The 19,676-nt window shown below is 30.6% G+C and overlaps 2 protein-coding genes across 2 annotated transcripts; both read right to left on the minus strand.

Annotated features, from left to right (window-relative positions):
- Positions 1-405: 405 nt before the first annotated feature.
- On the minus strand, positions 406-1,202 carry LOC105118314 (wound-responsive protein GWIN3-like). Its single transcript, XM_011016239.1, has one exon. It carries the CDS (start codon positions 1,139-1,141, stop codon positions 530-532), a length of 612 nt encoding a protein of 203 aa, XP_011014541.1. The 5' UTR covers positions 1,142-1,202; the 3' UTR covers positions 406-529.
- An 11,797-nt stretch (positions 1,203-12,999) lies between these two features.
- Positions 13,000-15,563, minus strand: LOC105118315 (laccase-3-like). Its single transcript, XM_011016240.1, has 6 exons — positions 15,136-15,563; positions 14,888-15,039; positions 14,528-14,772; positions 14,312-14,440; positions 13,246-14,199; positions 13,000-13,137 (listed from the first exon to the last, which is right to left on the minus strand). The coding sequence occupies exons 1-6, from the start codon at positions 15,418-15,420 to the stop codon at positions 13,007-13,009; spliced, it is 1,896 nt and encodes a 631-aa protein (XP_011014542.1). The 5' UTR covers positions 15,421-15,563; the 3' UTR covers positions 13,000-13,006.
- Between the last annotated feature and the right edge of the window lie 4,113 nt (positions 15,564-19,676).

Raw genomic sequence — 19,676 nt, forward strand, 5'->3', positions numbered from 1 at the left:
CAACAGCATGCTGCTCACGTAGGGTAAAGGACAACAGATTCTTTGGCGTGATCCTTTCGATACAGTGAAGTTAGATACTGAGGATTGTAGAAGACATGATGCTATTTTATGAAAGATTGAATGTCAAGCTAGCAAATAAAAAATGCAAGAAATGGAACCTTCAATGATTGAATGTCATGGTGCTATGTGTATTAAACAGTCTAGTTAAAAGATAGAAGTAATATTTTTTTTTTAAAAAAAGAACAGTATTCATGTTGTAAATTTTATTTTTAATAATTGTAATTATTATAATTAGTTCCGCTCTTGAATATTACACGTACCTCCCAATTGCCTAAAAACCCATTAAAACATTTAGATCGATGATATCACACCATGATTGTAGCAACCAAATGATTTTCTAGTGAAAACCAAGCAAAAGCCAAAGCGAAAGAGCTTCTTATTTATTCAAGAGTTATTGATGCCCAACACATGATCATATCAGGCAATCGAGTTCCCTCATTCAGGATTGCAGTACTGATATATATCATTCTTATATCATTTTATACTCGATTTTAGAAGCTCTATCGGATGGTACAAACACAACAGGAAAAGGAACGGTACTGGGAGCCAAGCGATTGACAACTTTGCCTAGTGGGACGCAAGAGCATTCACATATGGGTTCGGAAATTGGACAGTAAGAAAGCTGATATAAATTATTACCACCTTCATACTTGGTGATCTTAAACCGATTCAATCCAGCAACACCTCCTGTGGTCACAACGAATCCTCGAGCTGTTGGCCTAAATTCAATCTTCCACATGGTTGACACGCCCGCCATCCTACATGAAGCTGCGAAAAAGTCCACAGTCAGATGACTGTCTTCGTTGATGACACTGTCGTTGGATTCTACAACTGGTGAAAATATTACTGGGAGTCCATCGCTCATTGGAGAAAACACAACATCTGAATTGCATATGATCCGGCTAGTTGCAGAGACCGCAAAGTCATTCGAAGCGGCTGCGATGAAATAACGACCACCAGTTCTCACCTCATCACCGAAGACATCGACCACTGCTTCAGCATGAACGGCACGAGGAAATATTGAAGTTGCCGTGAAGGCAAAGAGAAGAAAGGAGAGCACTATAAAGTTATTGATCTTCATTGTTGAATCTGATAAGTAGTAGCTATATCCCAATATTGAGTCTTCTTGTTGATGTGTTCAAAGACTGAATAGAGACCATAAATTTATAGGGAGAAAGGATTTGGATTATTTGTTACAATTAATTAAACGTGTGCCAGTTGCTCGACGAAACTACAAATTATTCTCCAATGACAGAGACTTGTGCGGGTTTGGACTTTGGAGCTCTTGCCTCCAGGACCACTTGCTTCCTTGATTTATCCCACACAAGTATTTTTCTCGTGCTTATATTAGGTTATCAAATCCGATCCCTTAAACGTATAGATGATTAGTGATGGGATTTACAATTTTTTCCATAAAAAATCTAGTCCCTAATTTCTAGTTTTCTAAGGCATGGTTTAGTTACTATATATTACAGTAAAAAAAAAAAAGGATAGTGTTTAGTTACTTTTTTAAGATAGCGTGTGGAGAGAAATATGTCTGGCTAGAGGGATAAAAATAAAAATATAAAAAATAAAATTTTTTCTGAGACTATTTTAAACTAAATTTATGTAATTTCAAAATAAAAAGTGGACAGAGAACATGTATATCTTATCCCAACTAATAGTATAAGGTAATTCAAATGTATGTAAATTTTAAATTTAAAAAGTTTTTATTTGAGATTAGAAAATAATATAAATCATATGATGTTATCTTACTTAACAACTTAAATTATTGGATTGAATTGTTTTTTTGATATGACATCAGAATCTTTTTCTATTTACTTATGTAATTATTTATTTAAGTAGGATTAGTTGGCAGCTTATAAATACAAGCAACCATCCATTAATGAGGATACTTTGATTTTGAATAAGAATTTTTGTTCAGAAACGTTATTTTGTTACTCGTGGATTTGGATAATTATTTTTTCTCGTGCATTCAAGTAAAACCATATAAAAAAAGAGATGGTGACCTTTTTTTTTTTTGTTAGTTATTCATCATGTCAGTTGGTATTAAAACAAGTCTAATCATTGTTTAGATAACTAACACACTAAACGAACAAGAAGCCTTTGATGGTAGAATCCATGAAGAAAACATGATCACACAAGTAGAATTTAGAACTTTCCAGCATGAGACCAAGCAAACCTTGCAAGCAATACAAACAACTCTTGCCAGGTTAACAATTGGAAATAATCTACAACGTGAAAATGTGAGGGATCGAGAGAATTATAGGAAAAGGATTGACCCTGCTTGTAAACACAACCAATTCTACATAGACAGCTAGCCTACAAAGAAGAATTAAATGATGATGAAAAATATGTTGAACATATACTAAGATTTAATCGATAGGGCCATCACAATATCAGAGAGCAAGAACCTCAAGTGTTTTGGATGAAGATGGATCTACCTCGCTTTAGAAGGTGTTTGAATAAGAATTAGTTTTTGCTTTTTTTGAGAAAAAAGCATGTTTTTATAGCTTTTGAAAGTGTGATTTGTGTTTAAAAGATATTGTACCTTTAATAAAAAACCACCACACTTCCAAGCCAAACATATTTTAATAGTCAACTTCAGATTGAGGGGTTTCTCAATTGATTAGTAGTAATGGATAGGTTCTTTGACATAAATTAATGGGAGGAGCCTCCGCTTGGTGGGAACAATTACAACTTACAAGAGTTAGGCAAAGAAAAGGGATAGCACAAACTTGATAAAAAATGTGACAATTATTACATTGCATGTATTTGCCACCATATTATGAGCATATACTATTTAAGTAGTACCAGGATTGCACACAAGGGAGCTAGACAGTTCAAGCATGTGTTAAGGAATTCCACATATTATTTTCTTATAATAATTTATTGGAAACAGACGCACAACAAGTCGCTAGATTCATTGGAGAATTGCGCTTAAATATACAAGAATGAATTTCAATGCATACTATCTATTCCTTCACAGAAGCCCTTAATTTGCCTACAAAAACAGAAGCACACAAAGGAAGTTTCCACCAACTTCTCTACCTCTCATGCCCAACTTTACAAAAGGACTAAGTGGTAGCAGAACGCAGATGATGACTGCAAGAGTGGTGCCGCCAGAAGCACCAAGGAATCCTTATTCCAGACCAGCTTCAGATAAATGCTGCAGGAATGGTTACCACAAATATAGGTTTGGCTTGTTGCAGGTATACTTTTGTTGGCATGCTAATTTTTGTTTTTAGAAATTTGCGTTGTCCTGTACTTCTTGTTTTGCCTTCCTTATTCATTGAATGCCGCCAATTCGTTTCATATTTCTATAGTTGCGATATTTATTAATGAGATCCATGTAATTTTGTGTTTTTTATTTTAAAATATATTAAAATAATATTTTTATTTTTAAAACATTATTTTAAAATCAAGATATCAAAACAATATAAAAATAATTTTAAATTAAAAAATAATTTTAACTACATTTCTAAACATGATGTGAATTAATCTTTCAATGAGTTTGTCCTATATAAATAATTCCATGTACAACCGGTTAGACAAAACTATAAATTATTCTCCTATGCAAGGACCACTTGTTTTGTCCTATAGTGTAGTGATTAAAGCATGGGTGGCTACATGTTCGTCACGTGTCTTTTAAACTTATTGATTTAAATCGTGCATTTGACAATCTTGGCTGCTCGAGAGACAAATCATGCACAGACTGAAATGAACAAAATCCACACAAATAATCTTAATTAAAACTAATAATAATAAAACCATTGAAGCTTATTATGAAAGGTTATGGCTAAACTCATTGTAAAAAATACTTCTCATCTTTTAAAATAATTATTGTAACCTTTTCAAGTCGATATTAATAATTAATATAATCGGAAAATATACTTGTTAATTTAGCTGCATATATCTTCCTCTAAATTGTCTCATCTCCCTCTTGGATTTCAAGTCAGGAAATCTGTCTTCTAGTCCATGTGGCAATGCTGCGATGAGAGGCCTATCCAGTGCCGAAAGATGTGGTTGGCAGAAGATACCACCGATAGATTTTAATTATAGAAACAATAATTGAATGTAGGTCGGAAAAATATATACATGTGCTATTAATATATGTTGTGCATAGCGATGGAAAGAGTTTATTTCTTTTTATTGTAATTGAGTTTGAGTCCTGCCATGCATATCTGTCACCCTCGTGGTACTTTATATATTTATTGGGTTTGTAGGGTATTCAGTAATATATGGAGATTAATCATGGTATGTACAAGTTGGCCCAAACATCTCATATAAATAAAAAAAAATGAAGATAACAGAATTAAATAAAAGAATTCTAGAAATTTAAGGAGAGAAATGAAGAAGACATAGAGAGCGGTTGATAGTTGAAGGAAAAAGATGAATATATTCACTATTTTTCATTAACACATTTTACATTATTAAAGATGTATTTATAACAGATGCTACAGACATAAACCAACTTTTTTCTTCAATGTTTAAGAGCTTTTCTAATTGTTTCTAATTGCCTAAGAGTATTAACAATTTTAACAGTCTAGCAGTATACTACCTCATCCTATAATCATTTGTCATGTGGCATGATTCTGATTATTGATATCTTTACACTCTTGCCTCTTGATATCACGTGCTTACTTGATTTATCCCATAAAAGTGTTTTTCTCATGCTTATATTAGGTTATGAAATCTGACCCTTTAAACATATAGATGATTAGTGGGATTTACAATTTATTCCATATGCTTTTGGAATAAAACAGAATGATTTTTTACATAAATTGTAATTTTTGTTCTTAAAATAATGGATTAATATTTGAAAATAAATACATTTCACGGGTGCCCACAAATAGGTTTGGCTGGTCGTAGGTTTGCTTTTGTGGGCATTCTAATTTTTGTTCTTAGAAATTGGCGTTTTCCTGTTCTTCTTGTTTTGTCTTTTTTATTCATTTCATCCTTCAATTTGTTTCATATTTTTATAGCTGTGATGTTCTTGATTAAGGTATATATATATGGTTTAAAATATATTTTGTTTAAAAATATATTAAAATAATATTTTTTAATATCAATATATCAAAACAATATAAAAATAAAAAATAATCTTAAATTAAAAATTAAATTAAAAAAATTAAACTATATTTCTAAACATGATGTGAATTAATCTTTCAATGAGTTTGTCCTGTATAAATAATTACATGGACAACCTGTTAGACAAAAACTATAAATTATTGTCCCATGCATGGACCACTTGTTTTGTCCTATAGTGTGGGTGGCTATATGTTCGTCACGTGTCTTGTTGATTTAAATCGTGTATCTGACAATCTTGACTGCTCGAGATATATCATGCACAGACTGAACTGAACAAAATCCACACAAATAGTTTTTTCATAAATAATCTTAATTAAAACTAATAATAATAAAACCATTGAAGCTTATTATGAAAGGTTATGGCTAAACTCATTGTAAAAATACTTCTCATCTTTTAAAATAATTATTGTAACCTTTTCAAGTCGATATTAATAATTAATATATTAGGAAAATATACTTGTTATCATCTCCCTCTTGGATTTCAAGTCAGGAAATTTGTCTTCTAGTCCATGTGTCAATGCTGTGATGAGAGACCTATCCAATACCAAAAGATGTGGTCGGTAGAAGACACCACCGATAGATTTTAGTTATGGAAACAATAATTGAATGAAGGTACGAAGAAAACAAGATGCATGTGCTATTAATATATTTTTGAGCAATGAGAAAGATTTCTTTTTTCAAAAATAAACTCAATTTAATTTTTTAAAAAAAAAACAAATTCAATTTATTTTTTTAAAATATTAAAATAATAATATATTAGATAAATCCAGCCTAGTTCAATCATTTTATTTTTTAAAATTATTTTTTATTAAATATCATATAATAAAAATAGATACTCATAATAAAAAATTCATTAAATAATTTTTTTAAAATCAAATATGAAAAGATGTAAAAAAAATTAATAAAAATAAACAGCATAAATCTTATGAGATTTATAAAAAATAATGTCCTAAATATATTTCAAATTAATTTAAAAAATTAATAATAATGATAAAAAATTAATATTTATAGCCCAACAAAAACAAAACTCAAGTCATGAGCTGCACAAGTACTCAGCTTTTAGTTTATCAAATATTTTGGTGGTTTGATTTGGTTTTTGTCTGATTTGATTTAGTTTGTTAGTTTTAAATTTATAAAATTAAAATCGAACTGAATTGATTAGTTTTTTAAATTTTAATCTGTTTAATTAGGTTTTTTTTATAGTTTTGTTTTTTTAATTTTTTTTTTAATTTTCTTAATTTAACAAACTTTTTTATTTTTTTACTCAACTTTTCTTTAAGGATTGGAGCTCCGGCCTCTCGGACCGCTTGCTCGATTCATTCCCTTTAAGTGTTCCGCTCGTGCTTAACAAGTTACAATATCCGATCAATTAAACGCAGGGGTGGCTCTTCAAAATAGGTTGCACAGGAAGTCTAAAGTTGTAGGCTACCTAACATAAATAAAGAAAAAAAAATAGTCTCGTTCATGTAACCGAGACAAGATGTAGTATCCAAGAAAAATGTAGTCTTGTTATTAACTATTCTTCATCCTTAATTTTAAAGCTTTTTTAGAGCCAAAGTCTTTATCCTCATTTCACATGATGTAAGAGATTGGTTTGATGTCCTGGCTCCCTTCATTCTAAATTTTACATCTTTACCATCATTATCATTTCACATAATATGGCATTGTGAAACAAACCTTCTAATAATAAAAAAGTTTTTTAAATTTAAAATATAATCGATCATTATATTATAATTATAATTCCAGAGCTATTAATTATTGTTATGAAACCATTAATTTAAAACCTGCTAATATGCTAACTAGTGGTTTAAGTAACTTGACACTTAAATTAGACTAAATTTTAATAAAAATAAAAAGAAAATTAACTTGATATCAATGAACTAAAAAATATAAATTTAAATCATTTAGATGATGATCAAGTGATAAGAATTTGAGATTAAAAAATTTGTTTTCTTTGTTGTTTTAAGTTTGAATTCTTAGTTGTTTATATAATAATTACTGAAAACTTATATAATTGTTAATTTCAGTACCTATAAAATTAATTATGATTCATGCAAGTTTGACTGAACACCAACATTAATCTTAAAAAAAATGAATTAATCCGCATCTTGACAGGATATCTGAAACTGCTCTTGTTTCAGCCACTTGATCCACATCATTAATAAGCCATTTTGCCTCTGTCAGTTGCTTATCCAGAAGTACGAATCTTTAAAATGTTATTTTAAATAGCTAAATTAATGAAATAATATTTTAAATAATATAAGTATAGTTTTTTATCCTATATATTCTAATAGAAAAAAATTTATTTAAAAATTAAATTCTATTAGAATAGAATAAATAAATATTTTATTTTTTTAATAATTTTAATATTTTTTTTCATATGGTTACATTTAATTGGTTTATTTTTTTATTAATTTTATTTTGTTAGTTTTAGCTCTTTTAAAAAATATATAGAAATAATATTTATAATTAAAAAAATATTTTAACATTTTGTTTGATTTTTATCTTAAAATATGAAAAACAAATAAAAAAATTAAAATATTATTTTTTTATTGTTAACTTTTCATTTAACACTTCCATTAGAGATGCTTTTAAAGTTTTTCTTTAGTAGCCTCAGCCTCTTTATGATTCTAAAACGACGTGGCTCAACAGAAGAGACCTCCGCCCACATGCTCTCGGCTAAGTTTTTGAAGTCATTATTTATTTTTATGGTTTAAAAATATTTTTAAAAAATTTATTTTTTATTTTAAATTAATATATTTTTAATATTTTTAAATTATTTTAATATATTAATATCAAAAATAACTTTTAAAAAATAAAAAATATTATTTTAAACAATATAACCCCACTCTCGAACAATCCTCAATTATACCACTAATAATCCAAGACCTGAAAGGCTTCCACCCCCTGCTTACCTTATATTCGGACACTAATACATAGGGCAATGAGAAAGCCTCCCGAGCTCTTTCCCATTCTAAATCCTCAAAAACTTAATTAAAACATGAAGTTTTTGAAGCTAATAGTTTTTCCATGCCGACTCCATAAATAATCTTAATTAAAACTAATAATAATAAATCATTGAAGCTTATTATGAAAGGTTATGGCTAAACTCATTGTAAAAAATACTTCTCATCTTTTAAAATAATTATTGTAACCTTTTCAAGTCGATATTAATAATTAATATAATCGGAAAATATACTTGTTAATTTAGCTGCATATATCTTCCTCTAAATTGTCTCATCTCCCTCTTGGATTTCAAGTCAGGAAATCTGTCTTCTAGTCCATGTGGCAATGCTGCGATGAGAGGCCTATCCAGTGCCGAAAGATGTGGTTGGCAGAAGATACCACCGATAGATTTTAATTATAGAAACAATAATTGAATGTAGGTCGGAAAAATATATACATGTGCTATTAATATATGTTGTGCATAGCGATGGAAAGAGTTTATTTCTTTTTATTGTAATTGAGTTTGAGTCCTGCCATGCATATCTGTCACCCTCGTGGTACTTTATATATTTATTGGGTTTGTAGGGTATTCAGTAATATATGGAGATTAATCATGGTATGTACAAGTTGGCCCAAACATCTCATATAAATAAAAAAAAATGAAGATAACAGAATTAAATAAAAGAATTCTAGAAATTTAAGGAGAGAAATGAAGAAGACATAGAGAGCGGTTGATACAAAAGTTTCAAGATGGGTATTGTTTCAATTAAGTTTTTATTAAACTTCAATATTATTATGTAATTAAGCTTTTGATTTGGCTAAATCAATTCTTTTAAATTATAATTGAATCTCAAAACTTTAATTTTATTCAATACAAACTTAAATTAACATAAAAATATATTTTTCTTGCAATCAAACCTTTGATAAATTCAATTAAACCTTAGATAAAATTTAATTGAGTTTATAAATATCTGGTTTTAGATTTTTTTTCTCAATTTGAATTTTTGTTGTCAACAGGGCTTTTATAATATCAAATTTTAATTTTTGTATTTTTGAACCTTCTCAATCAATTTCTAGTCATTTTATAGGAGTTTCAACATCCTTTTCTCACTCTTATTGTTTTATTTATTTATTTATTTTTTAATATGTATTTTTTTGTATTTTTTGTGAGGAATCCAAAAATAGGTAATAGTATTATTGATGTTTGGTAGATTCAAACTACAAAAGTAGATGGGGCTTTGTTTCTTTTTATTATTATTATTGGAAAAATTGAAGCTTTTTATTTTTTGGTTGATTTGAAGAAGATAGTTCTGATTTTTTGAAGGCAGCAATTACTAGACTTGAAGCGTTGGAGAATGATTATACAGGGATGGAAACAATAGAAGCTGTTGTTGGTGATGAGGCTTCTCTTGATGATGACGATGGTGTTGCCCGTTTGGCACTGTGGCTGTGGCGGTAGCTGCAATTGATAATAAAAGCAAGACCGAGTTGTTTGATAATCTTAAATCACATTTCTATTTGACGTTGGAACTCACTCAAAACTGAGGTTGGATCTCAGTTTGTGGAAAGTTATTCACACCTGCTTTTCACTCCATGCTCTTCTCTAACCGACATTTTTTTCTTGTAAACAAAAACAGCTAACAGCTCTGTTCCCTTCCTCTGTTTGATTAAAGTATAATCCATAAAGCCATCCTAGCACAAGCTGCGTTCAAGCGCTTCTTGGGTGAAATGGACTGGCCTTTCGAGGAAAAGATTGAACCTTGTGAAGTGGAATCAGCTCCAAAAATTCTGCTATCTGTAGGAATAAAAGAGGTGTTGGTGTTTGAACCACAATTGATAAGGCAGATGTCCGTAGGAGTAAAAGAGATGTAGAAAGAGATGAGAAAGAGCACTGTCAGCGAGGCAAAAGAAGTGTTTTGGTTTCCATTGAAGCAGGTTTTTTGGGGTTTCATCAGGAGAGATTAAAGGGAGAGTTTTTAAGACATGGATGTTAGAGTATTGAATAGCATAACAACCTCAACAAAATCAGGAACAGAATGAAGCACGGGAGAAAGATCAGTGGAAGATCAGAAGAAAATGAATAAAGATAATCTGTTATAGTTTAAAATTCAAATACTTGCACTTATCTTATTTTCAAGATTGTATGCATACACACACACTGTAAAACATTAAGTATGCAGCGAATATAATTTCTTCATCTTCTGTCAGCTTTTACTTGTTTTAATCTTTTCATAGTATCAGAGTAAAAATAGGTTAACACCTGCTTCCGCACATTAAACACAAAATCCACTCTTTCTCTATTCTCAACCATGACTTCATCTGATTCCACAACCCTTCCCCTGTTCTCTTCACCCCAAAAGATTCAATCCAATTCACAACCAGTCAGCCAAAGATTTGAAGGACATAATTACCTGCCATGAAGTGTTCAATTTCAAGTTTTTCTTCGTAGTCATGATCTCAATGGTATGATTGATGGTTTTGAAGAGCCACCAACCAGAACTCTTCCAAATAATTCTTCTAATCTAGCCTACGCAATTTCGTTCAAAAAGGATAATTGTGTTCTCAGCTGGCTACTAGCTTCCACTTCTAAGAAGGTTGTTTCTACTGTCTTTAATTTAAAGACTTCCAAACAAGTTTGGGGCTCTCTTATCATCTACCTCAAGATCCCGCATCCCGCATTACTCTTTTTAAGAGACAACTTCAGACTCTTATTTAAGACAATCAACTATGTTCTGCATTTCTTGAAGATGCTAAACAGTTGGCTGACCAACTTGTTGCTACTAGCAAACCTGTAGATGATCAAGACTTCATTATATTCTTAATTGGAGGACTTCATCCCAACTTTACACCCTTTATCATGTCCTATAATTTTACTTGTAGAGATAAGGATCTGTTTTCGGATGATTTTCAATCTGAACTTCTGAGTTTTGAAACATTACTTGAAGCTTCCACTACAATCTAAACTCATAGTTTTGCCTTTGCTGCAAAAACATCTCATTATCCAAAAAGAAAACCTGCAATTATTCCTGCCAAATTCCAGTCAAATCTTGCATTACCACAATCTTGAGGCACTTCCAAAATTCAACCTCATAGTAATTGTGTTCCTTCATATGACAGACCACAATGTCAAATCTGTGATAAATATGGTCATGCTGCATTGGATTGTTTTCAGCGGTTTAATTTTTCTTTTCAAGGCAGACGACCTCCTTCTGAATTGGCAACAATGGCTGCTGAAGCCAATAATACTTTTGAGCAACATACTTGGTATGTTGATAGTGGGGCTAACGCTCACATTACTGCTAATGCAGCATATTTAACAACTCTACAACCTTATAATGGTATGGATACTGTTCAAGTCGGGAATGGTTCAGGTTTGATGATTCACAACACTAGTTCCTCCTGTTTTTACCGCAAAAACCGTTGCCTGAAGGCAGTGAGCAGGGCGCAGTAATTCTTAATGCAACGACGCCGTTTCAAAATGATATTTCTAATTTGATCCTTGGATGTTTTAACTATTTTGTAATCAAGTCCCCACCGGAAAATTTTTAATTGGATCCTTATATTTTAGCGCACTGTCCGGTTTGGGCCTTGGTTTCAGATTGTTTCAATTAAGTCTCTAATTGACCATCAAACTTCAATAACTATGCAATTAAGCTCTCGATTTGGCCAAATCAATTCTTTAAAATTATAATTGGATCCCAGAACTTTAATTTTATTCAATAAAAGCCTAAATTGACATAAAAATTTATTTTTCTTGCAATCAAACTCTCCATTAATTTAATTAAATCTTAGATAAAATTTAATTGAGTTCATAAACATCTGTTTTTAGATTTTTTTTTCTCAACTTGAATTTTGTTTCTCAACAAAGCTCTTATAATATCAATTTGTAATTATTGTATTTCTAAATCTTCTAAATCAATTTCTAGTCATTTTATGGGAGTTTTAACATCTTTTTCTCACTTTTATTCTTTTTATTCCTTCTGAATTTATTTTTTTGTATTTTTTTTATTTTTTGTGAGGAATCCAAAAATTGATAACAACATTATTAATGTTTGGTTCATTCATAACTACAAAAGTAGATGGGGGCTTTGTTTCTTTTTATTATTATTATTGGAAAAATTGAAGCTTTTTATTTTTTGGTTGATTGGAAGAAGATAGTTCTGATTTTTTGAAGGCAGCAATTACTAGACTTGAAGCGTTGGAGAATGATTATACAGGGATGGAAACAGTAGAAGCTGTTGTTGATGATGAGGCTTCTCTTGATGATGACGATGGTAGTATTAGACTCTCACTCATTCCATTCCTCTCTTTTTTTCCTACTTTGAAAACGACTTGTTGCGTCTGCCATTAATATGCCTTGCTTTGCATATTTTCCAAGTTCAAGAGATGTCCTTTGACAAATTGAAGGTGTGGAGATGTTTGCTGTGTATATGACATGCTTATACCTGCCTCGATTATTTAATCTTTTGTAAGATTCTATTTAGTTAGCAAGCTTGAATTTATTAGACATCACATCAGCAACATGTCATTTAGCTAGCAGCAAAAACCTGTAACGGAATAATTTGTAAATACAACAGAATGAATTATTTATTATTATTGCTTTGGTCTTTTTTTCCTTACTTAGTTGAATGCCTTTTGTTGGGAATAGAACAAAATAATTTGTAAAATTGATCTGTATATGAATGATATGATGCTCTGTAATTTAACAAGAACGTAACAGAGGAGAAAATAATTAGTTCTTGTAAAGGCTCTTTTCCCTTATTCTTTTCTAATTTCTTACAGAATCCATGAATCTCTGGATTCGGGTGAACAAAGACATTTATATCTAATGATTGACGCGAGAAACTGTAAATACATCATCAACTGAGAAGACTAGATTCCATTGGTGTTGAGCCGATGTCGGTGATCTTTAGCACTGAGGCAGGTCAAGTGGGGGGGGCTGTACTGACTGCAACTCGCCAACTCCATTCTCAACTAAGAAAGCCATAGCCAGACCCCAATTGAGATGTGAATCTAGGTGACAGTGCAGCAACCAAATCCCTGTTTCAGACCAGGTGAGTCAATGTGAGGTATCATATCTGTGAATCTGTTCTATATTGAAACCAAACTAAATATATTAAATGTTTATGCATGATGTCCTTGTATTACCTGGATTATCAGCCACAAGCCGGATGGCTACCCATCCACCAGGAGGGTTTCCAATGGTATTCCTATATGGTGGGTCAATGAGGTTGAACTTTGCTGGATCTGTTTGAGGGTTGAAGTTACCAAATCCTGACCCTACAACCGCGAAATGGTGTCCATGGAGATGCATTGGGTGGTTCTCAACCGTGACTATACTGGTATCCTGGAAGACTATTTGTACCTTTGCACCAAATTTCAATTTGTAAAGCTTAGTTGCTTTAACAGGCTGCCATAGTCCTCGGCTGACGTTGCCAGTGTAATCGAATTTTACAGGGGGAACTGGTGGAAAATCTGTAGTAAAGACTCCAGGTTGGCCTTGGTAGTAGGCCTGCATTAAGGAGTTTCTTGTTGGGAGTACAAAAGACACATTATTTATGCTAGCGGCGAAACGAGTTCCATTTGGACCTTGGCAGCGGGGGCTATTAGGATTGGTGCAGTTGATGAGTCCTAACCCCACTGTGAAAAACAGGTTTTCATCAATCTGAAGAGGGACATTAACCTTGGAAGGGCTCCTTAGACTGGAAGTGAAGGCAATTGCACTGTTTGTGTCATTAAAGCCTGGCAGTTGTGGGAAGATAGGTGTTGAGGACCTCCCTTTGTTGGCATTGCAAGGAGCAGATTTGTATTCAAGGATTGCAGTTGTAGTTGTATTGTCAAAAGGTGCATTGGCTGAGTTGTAGGCATGAGCTGCCATGTAGTAGTGACCTGGTGTTTGATCAGCAGTGAGAAGGACATCGGTTGTCTGACCAGGAGCTATCATAATGAATGAGGTTGCGAAAGGCTTGGTGAAGTCAGCATCAACAGAAACTACTGTCAATATATGGTTGGCCACTGCAAAGAAGAATTCTTGGTTCAGGCCAGAATTTATGACCCTTAGGAGGATTGTTTCGCCAGGATCCACAGGAAATCTCACAGTTTCTACAATGTAAAAACCACAACAGATGTGATATCATGGTCAACGGTTAGTGAAAGTTTAGTTTGCCATTGAGCTGAATAAGTGCTAAAGCAAAAACAAGAATAACTGGCAAACCTTGCTTGGAGCATCTGTAGAGGTCGCCGGGTTGGCCATTGATGGTATAAGCATCAGACACATTTGGTGCTGCACCTGTGAAATCTGCCAGCCTCAAGACATCCATGGGGTTCCTGTCCCACCACTCCCCTGTCACTCAACAACGTAATCAGTTTGTCAGTTACGCAATCATCTAATGGTTGGAAGACTTTGAATTGAAAATGAGAAATTGGTCACCAAGAAGAATGGGAATTTCTCTCCTGGGCATTGGGAATGAATATGGGGAACCCAATTTAGGATGAATGATTAGAGCACCATAAACAGTGGCTCTAAGCCAGCTGCTATGAGCATGCCACCACAAAGTCCCTTCTTGATTTTCGATTGTGAACCGGTAGGTATAACTCCTTCCTGGTCGGATAGGGCATTGTGTCACTCGATCAGGTCCATCTGCCCATGGATTTCGCAGCTGTCGGACTCCATGCCTGATAAATTCAGACACAACAATTGAACATAGTTGAAACATGCATGTATGTGCATGCAATTCTCTCTTTTCTCTTCTTGATTATTTTACTCTCATACAACATGTTTGATAATTACCAGTGGAGGGTAACATTGTATCTAGCATTATTTATTGCCTTGATCACAAGAGAATCACCGTCCCGCACTTCCAGTGTTGGCCCCGGAAATAGTCCATTAACTGTAATTGTATTATGAGTTCTGCACAGCCTCCTCACTGGCTTAGCTTGAATCTGTTTCAATCCACACAAAAAAGAAAAAGAAGTTACTTCTATGCTTCATTCTCACACACACAACAGAACGAAGATAGTAATGAAGACAACACGTACAACAAACTCATGGTAGTGAGTTTCTGCTTCAGAGAAAGATGCTTGGAAACTGATGATTACAAAAATGCCAAGGAGGAGGCAACAATATAATTGCTTTACAGTCAAGTTATGAGTCTCCATTGCTTTCTTAGCCTTGGTTGTGTAAGAAATCTTGAATGTGTTTGATATAGCCCAGGAAGACCATCTATTTATACTAGTAGGATAAAGCGGGAAAGGACGAGACATGGAGCTCTCTTTCTTTCGTTCTTTCTCCTTAGAAATTTTAGGGCAGTTTAGTCTAACCATAAAGGAGATTTGGTGCACCCACTTGCCCCGTCAATCTTTTGATTAACCAAATGAAGAGTCTGCACTGAAAGGACTGAGGCACCAATCATATGATCTTGCTGCTGGGCAGGTGCACCTCTTATTCCATGGTATTTTGGAGACCTCTCTTAAATCCTATATCTTGATTATTTTTTAGCTTAGTGGTGGATTAACTTGTTTCACTATATATATATATAGTTCAAAAATATCATATAATCACTAATAAAAACAAGAAAAAAGAAGGATTCAAATTCTATCATATAATCACTAATATCATGTATTATGCAAATGATTAGAATTTGAATCCTTCTTTTTCTTGTTTTTATTAGTGATTATATGATATTTTTGAATTAATTTACGCGTATTAAGATTAGTTTTAACTCGTTGATTGGTCAAAGATAATGTGATCACATTGTTCTTTCATCGATTATTGATTTTTTACTTGATTTGTTTCTTGATGCAATATGAATAAAGCTTAAATCCAAGTCCTCTCTATGAAGAAATGATAAAATTGCCTCTCTTCTCTGCTTTCAATTACTGGAAAAAGTTATGCTAATTTTATGAGTCTAATTTCTAGAATTATTTTTTTAAGAGTCCCATGCATTGATTATAGATAAGATATTATTATATTTTATATTATGGTAATAATTATTTTTTACTTAGAAATATATCAAAATAATATTTTTTTTTATTTTAAAAATTTATTTTTGATATGAACATATTAAAATGAATTAAAAAAACTAATTTAAAGTAAAATAAATTTATTTAAAAAAAGTATGGCGTAACCATGTAAATAAACACACCCAAGTAGATAAATGATTAAAAAATTAGATTAGTAGATCTAATTATTAAATTTGATCTAAAATTTAACTTGGTGTAAAATTTAAATCATGGGTTATATTTAAATCACAGGTTAAGGTTAAATAGATTAATTCATGTAAATTTTTTTAATTTACTTTAAGATCAAACAATAGTAAATTAAAATAACGTATACATTTTAGTCTATTCATGAGAAGATAATTGTTAGCTCAACCATTATCACTCCAAGTTGACCGATCATTTTTCCTGCAAGTAAGTGAAATAGAAGATCAAATTTTTCACTCTCAAGTTCAACGTCTAGTGTTGATATTTGTTGATTAGATTTTGAAATTTAGAGGACCTAATGACAGTTAGGGTGAGGTTGGATTTTGGTTAGGGTTTGGTTGAACGAGGAGAAGTAATGATGTGTGTTTTCTGTTATCACTCCACACTCCACAGTCCATGGGCTTGTCAATGTTAATTATAATTCATGGAAGAAGACAACGCTGAGTCTTGAGTCACGACTCGTGAGCTCCATAATCTTCAATGGAGGTCTTTTGACTCATTATATTTTACATCCTAAACACAATGTAGACAAGAGAAGAGGAAAGATGGTCAAACAATATGAATGATGATAAGAATGGATTTCTTGAGATTTTGCGTTTAATTCATGGATGAGAGTGAGACTATTCAACTCGATCAAAGTTATTAAGACCCCAAAACATTGCTTCAAGGTTTTCTTTCTTAAAAAAAAATAACAAAACATATTTCAAATTTTTTCTAAATTCAAGTAACACTCAATCAAGTTTTAGGGTTTATTTAGAGTTGCGGTCTAAATAGAAATTGGTTAAATTTTTAATTTTTTATTTAAAATTACTTTTAAATATTTTTAATATACTAATGTTAAAAATAATTTTTTTAAAAAAAATTATTTATATTACATAAAAAAAATATATCAACCTCGAAATTTAATTAATTAAAACATCAAAAAAATATATATCAACCTCGAAATTTAAGTTATTAAATAAGATCATAAAAATAGTTTTATATTACTCTCTAACATGTTCTCTAAAGTAAAAGCTCTTTAAACTTGAAACTTACACGAGTTCATATAATCTTGCAGTTAATTTCTATCAAATAAAATAAAAATAGTAAAATTTGAACTCATGATGATTTAATTTGTAAAATGATTAAACAAAATTCAAATATTGTGTCAAAGTACTAATTCAACTTAAGCTTAGAGTCTAAGTTTTAGTTTAAACTTTTAAGTTAATATGATTTGTTAATATACTATTATAGTTCTGTTAATTATATAATTAAAAGTTTAAATTTTATTATTTTAATTTTATTTAATAAAAATTAAATATAAAATAATGTAATTTTTTGCAGCAGCGAGTCCAAAATTTCATTAAATTTGCCAGAAATTGCGTCTTCTTTTCTGGAGTCAAGACTTGCGGAAATGCATCAACAGCCGAAGTGATGCTTGCTAACTGACCAAACGTTCGTTAATGGATTTTTTGTTTTTTAAACAAAAAGCTTCACCAACACATCCCCTGATTTTGCCTATAATTCTTATAACAAAAACCCACGAACATAAAGGAGTATGTGATCCATTTTGTAAGAACTGGGAATTTCTTTAGAGCATACAAATTACTGACTAATAGTTGCGAGGGAAAAAAAATAGCTCATCTAGTCACAAATCCATATCCATTATTCACCAAACGCAGAAACAAAAATCTTTTGGATGTTTACTGACATTGTGCCCAAATAACACTTAATTGCTAGTTTAATAAAAATTAAGAGGGTGTTTGTTTAAACAGTTATGGCTACGTTTTAATTAAAATATAGTTTACAAATATTTGATAAAGAAAAAAATTAATTTACTGTATATAGATTCCATGTAAATTTTACGGTTGAAATATAATTAATAAAAAGCAAAAAAATATTGCTTTTCATGCACTGTTCATATTACTTCCATTGTTCAATGAACAATGCAATTAACATTAAGTGTACATTGGTATACTGTTCATACAGGTTTTTTTAAGTGTTAATTTAATTTTATTAATATTTTTTTAAGTGTTAATTTTATTAATATTTTAAAAAAACTAGTTTAGAGTAAATTAAATTTAATTGTATTGTGATGTGAACAATATTTTTTTCTCGAAAAACTAGTATAGAGTAAATAAAATTTACTCGCATTGTAATATCAATTTTATACCTGATAATATTTTATCTAATTTTATTACATGCTCAAAAAATTATAAAAACTATAATTCTATAAATAAATTACACTTGAATTTTGTACGTAATGGAATTATAAATAATTTAATGAAATAAAAAAATATTTTATATAAAGTATTATTTATTTCATGATATAATAGGAGTAATTAATTCTACAATAGTTAAATTTAAAATCATCAATATTAATATATATTTTTAAAAATTATTTTATAACTTCAATTTCAAAAACATTCTTAATTAAACACATTAAACTACTTTTTCTTCGACCTCAATTTCAACCACAGTTTTTACCAAACACCTATTTTTTCAAACTAACCTTAACTAAAAGTACTTTTTATAAAATAATTTTTTTCAAAACCATAACCACAACATCTACTATAACACCAAACACACTCTAAGAAGAACTTCATATAGCTTAATTAGTTAAATTTTAAATTTATTTTTTAAAATTTATTAGTTTAAATATCATATTCTTTAAAGCTACTTGAAGTTTATGTGATCATTAATTTTAAAATTTTAAAAAATTAATTAAGATATGTGTAAGTTAATCCAAACATCCAAAATTATTAAAAAATAAAATTAGGAGAAAAAAGACAGTAACGTACTTGAGAAAATATTGCATTAGAGACTCCACAATATCATCACCATTGCCCTTTCAATGTAAACTCTTCCTCCTCTCAGTTTCAAGAATTGCCAGGTAAGGGCACCTAATAATTCATTACTGGTGTCTGCTTGTAATTTTTTCACAAACGCTGATGTAGTTGATATACAAGAATCAAAATACATATCCAATTTGCAAAAATCAAAATCTCCATAAATGTTATTTTCATATATCTAAAAACTAAAAATATTTAAAAAAGTAATTAATATTATAATGTGAACAAATTTAAGTATGATAAAAAAAAAATTTAGAGAATATTTTACTTGAAAGTGTATTAAAATAATATTGAGTTTGTTTTTTTTTAATTCATTTAAAAATATATTAAAATAATTTTTTATTATTTTTAAATTTTTTTGTATTATCATGTAAAAATAATAAAAAATACTAAAAAAATTGAAGACATGAATGAAAACATATCTTGAAATATCTCTCTCCCCCCTCCCTCCTCTCTTTTATAATATCTAGGAGAGTGGTTATTATTGTTTTTTAATATATTTTTTATTTAAAAATATATTAAAATAATTTTTTTAATATCAAT

This window comes from Populus euphratica, unplaced genomic scaffold (assembly GCF_000495115.2).
Source record: "Populus euphratica unplaced genomic scaffold, PopEup_1.0 scaffold1883.1, whole genome shotgun sequence".
Classification (NCBI taxonomy): domain Eukaryota; kingdom Viridiplantae; phylum Streptophyta; class Magnoliopsida; order Malpighiales; family Salicaceae; genus Populus; species Populus euphratica.

Bases quoted from the DNA above. Each gene is read 5' to 3' on its own strand.
- LOC105118314 (XM_011016239.1), bottom strand. From the start codon at position 1,141: ATGAAGATCAATAACTTTATAGTGCTCTCCTTTCTTCTCTTTGCCTTC.
- LOC105118315 (XM_011016240.1), bottom strand. From the start codon at position 15,420: ATGGTTAGACTAAACTGCCCTAAAATTTCTAAGGAGAAAGAACGAAAG. The intron at 15,040-15,135 runs GTACGTGTTGTC...GGATTGAAACAG, and splicing joins CTCACTACCATGAGTTTGTT to ATTCAAGCTAAGCCAGTGAG. The intron at 13,138-13,245 runs GTAATACAAGGA...GGTCTGAAACAG, and splicing joins GCTTGTGGCTGATAATCCAG to GGATTTGGTTGCTGCACTGT.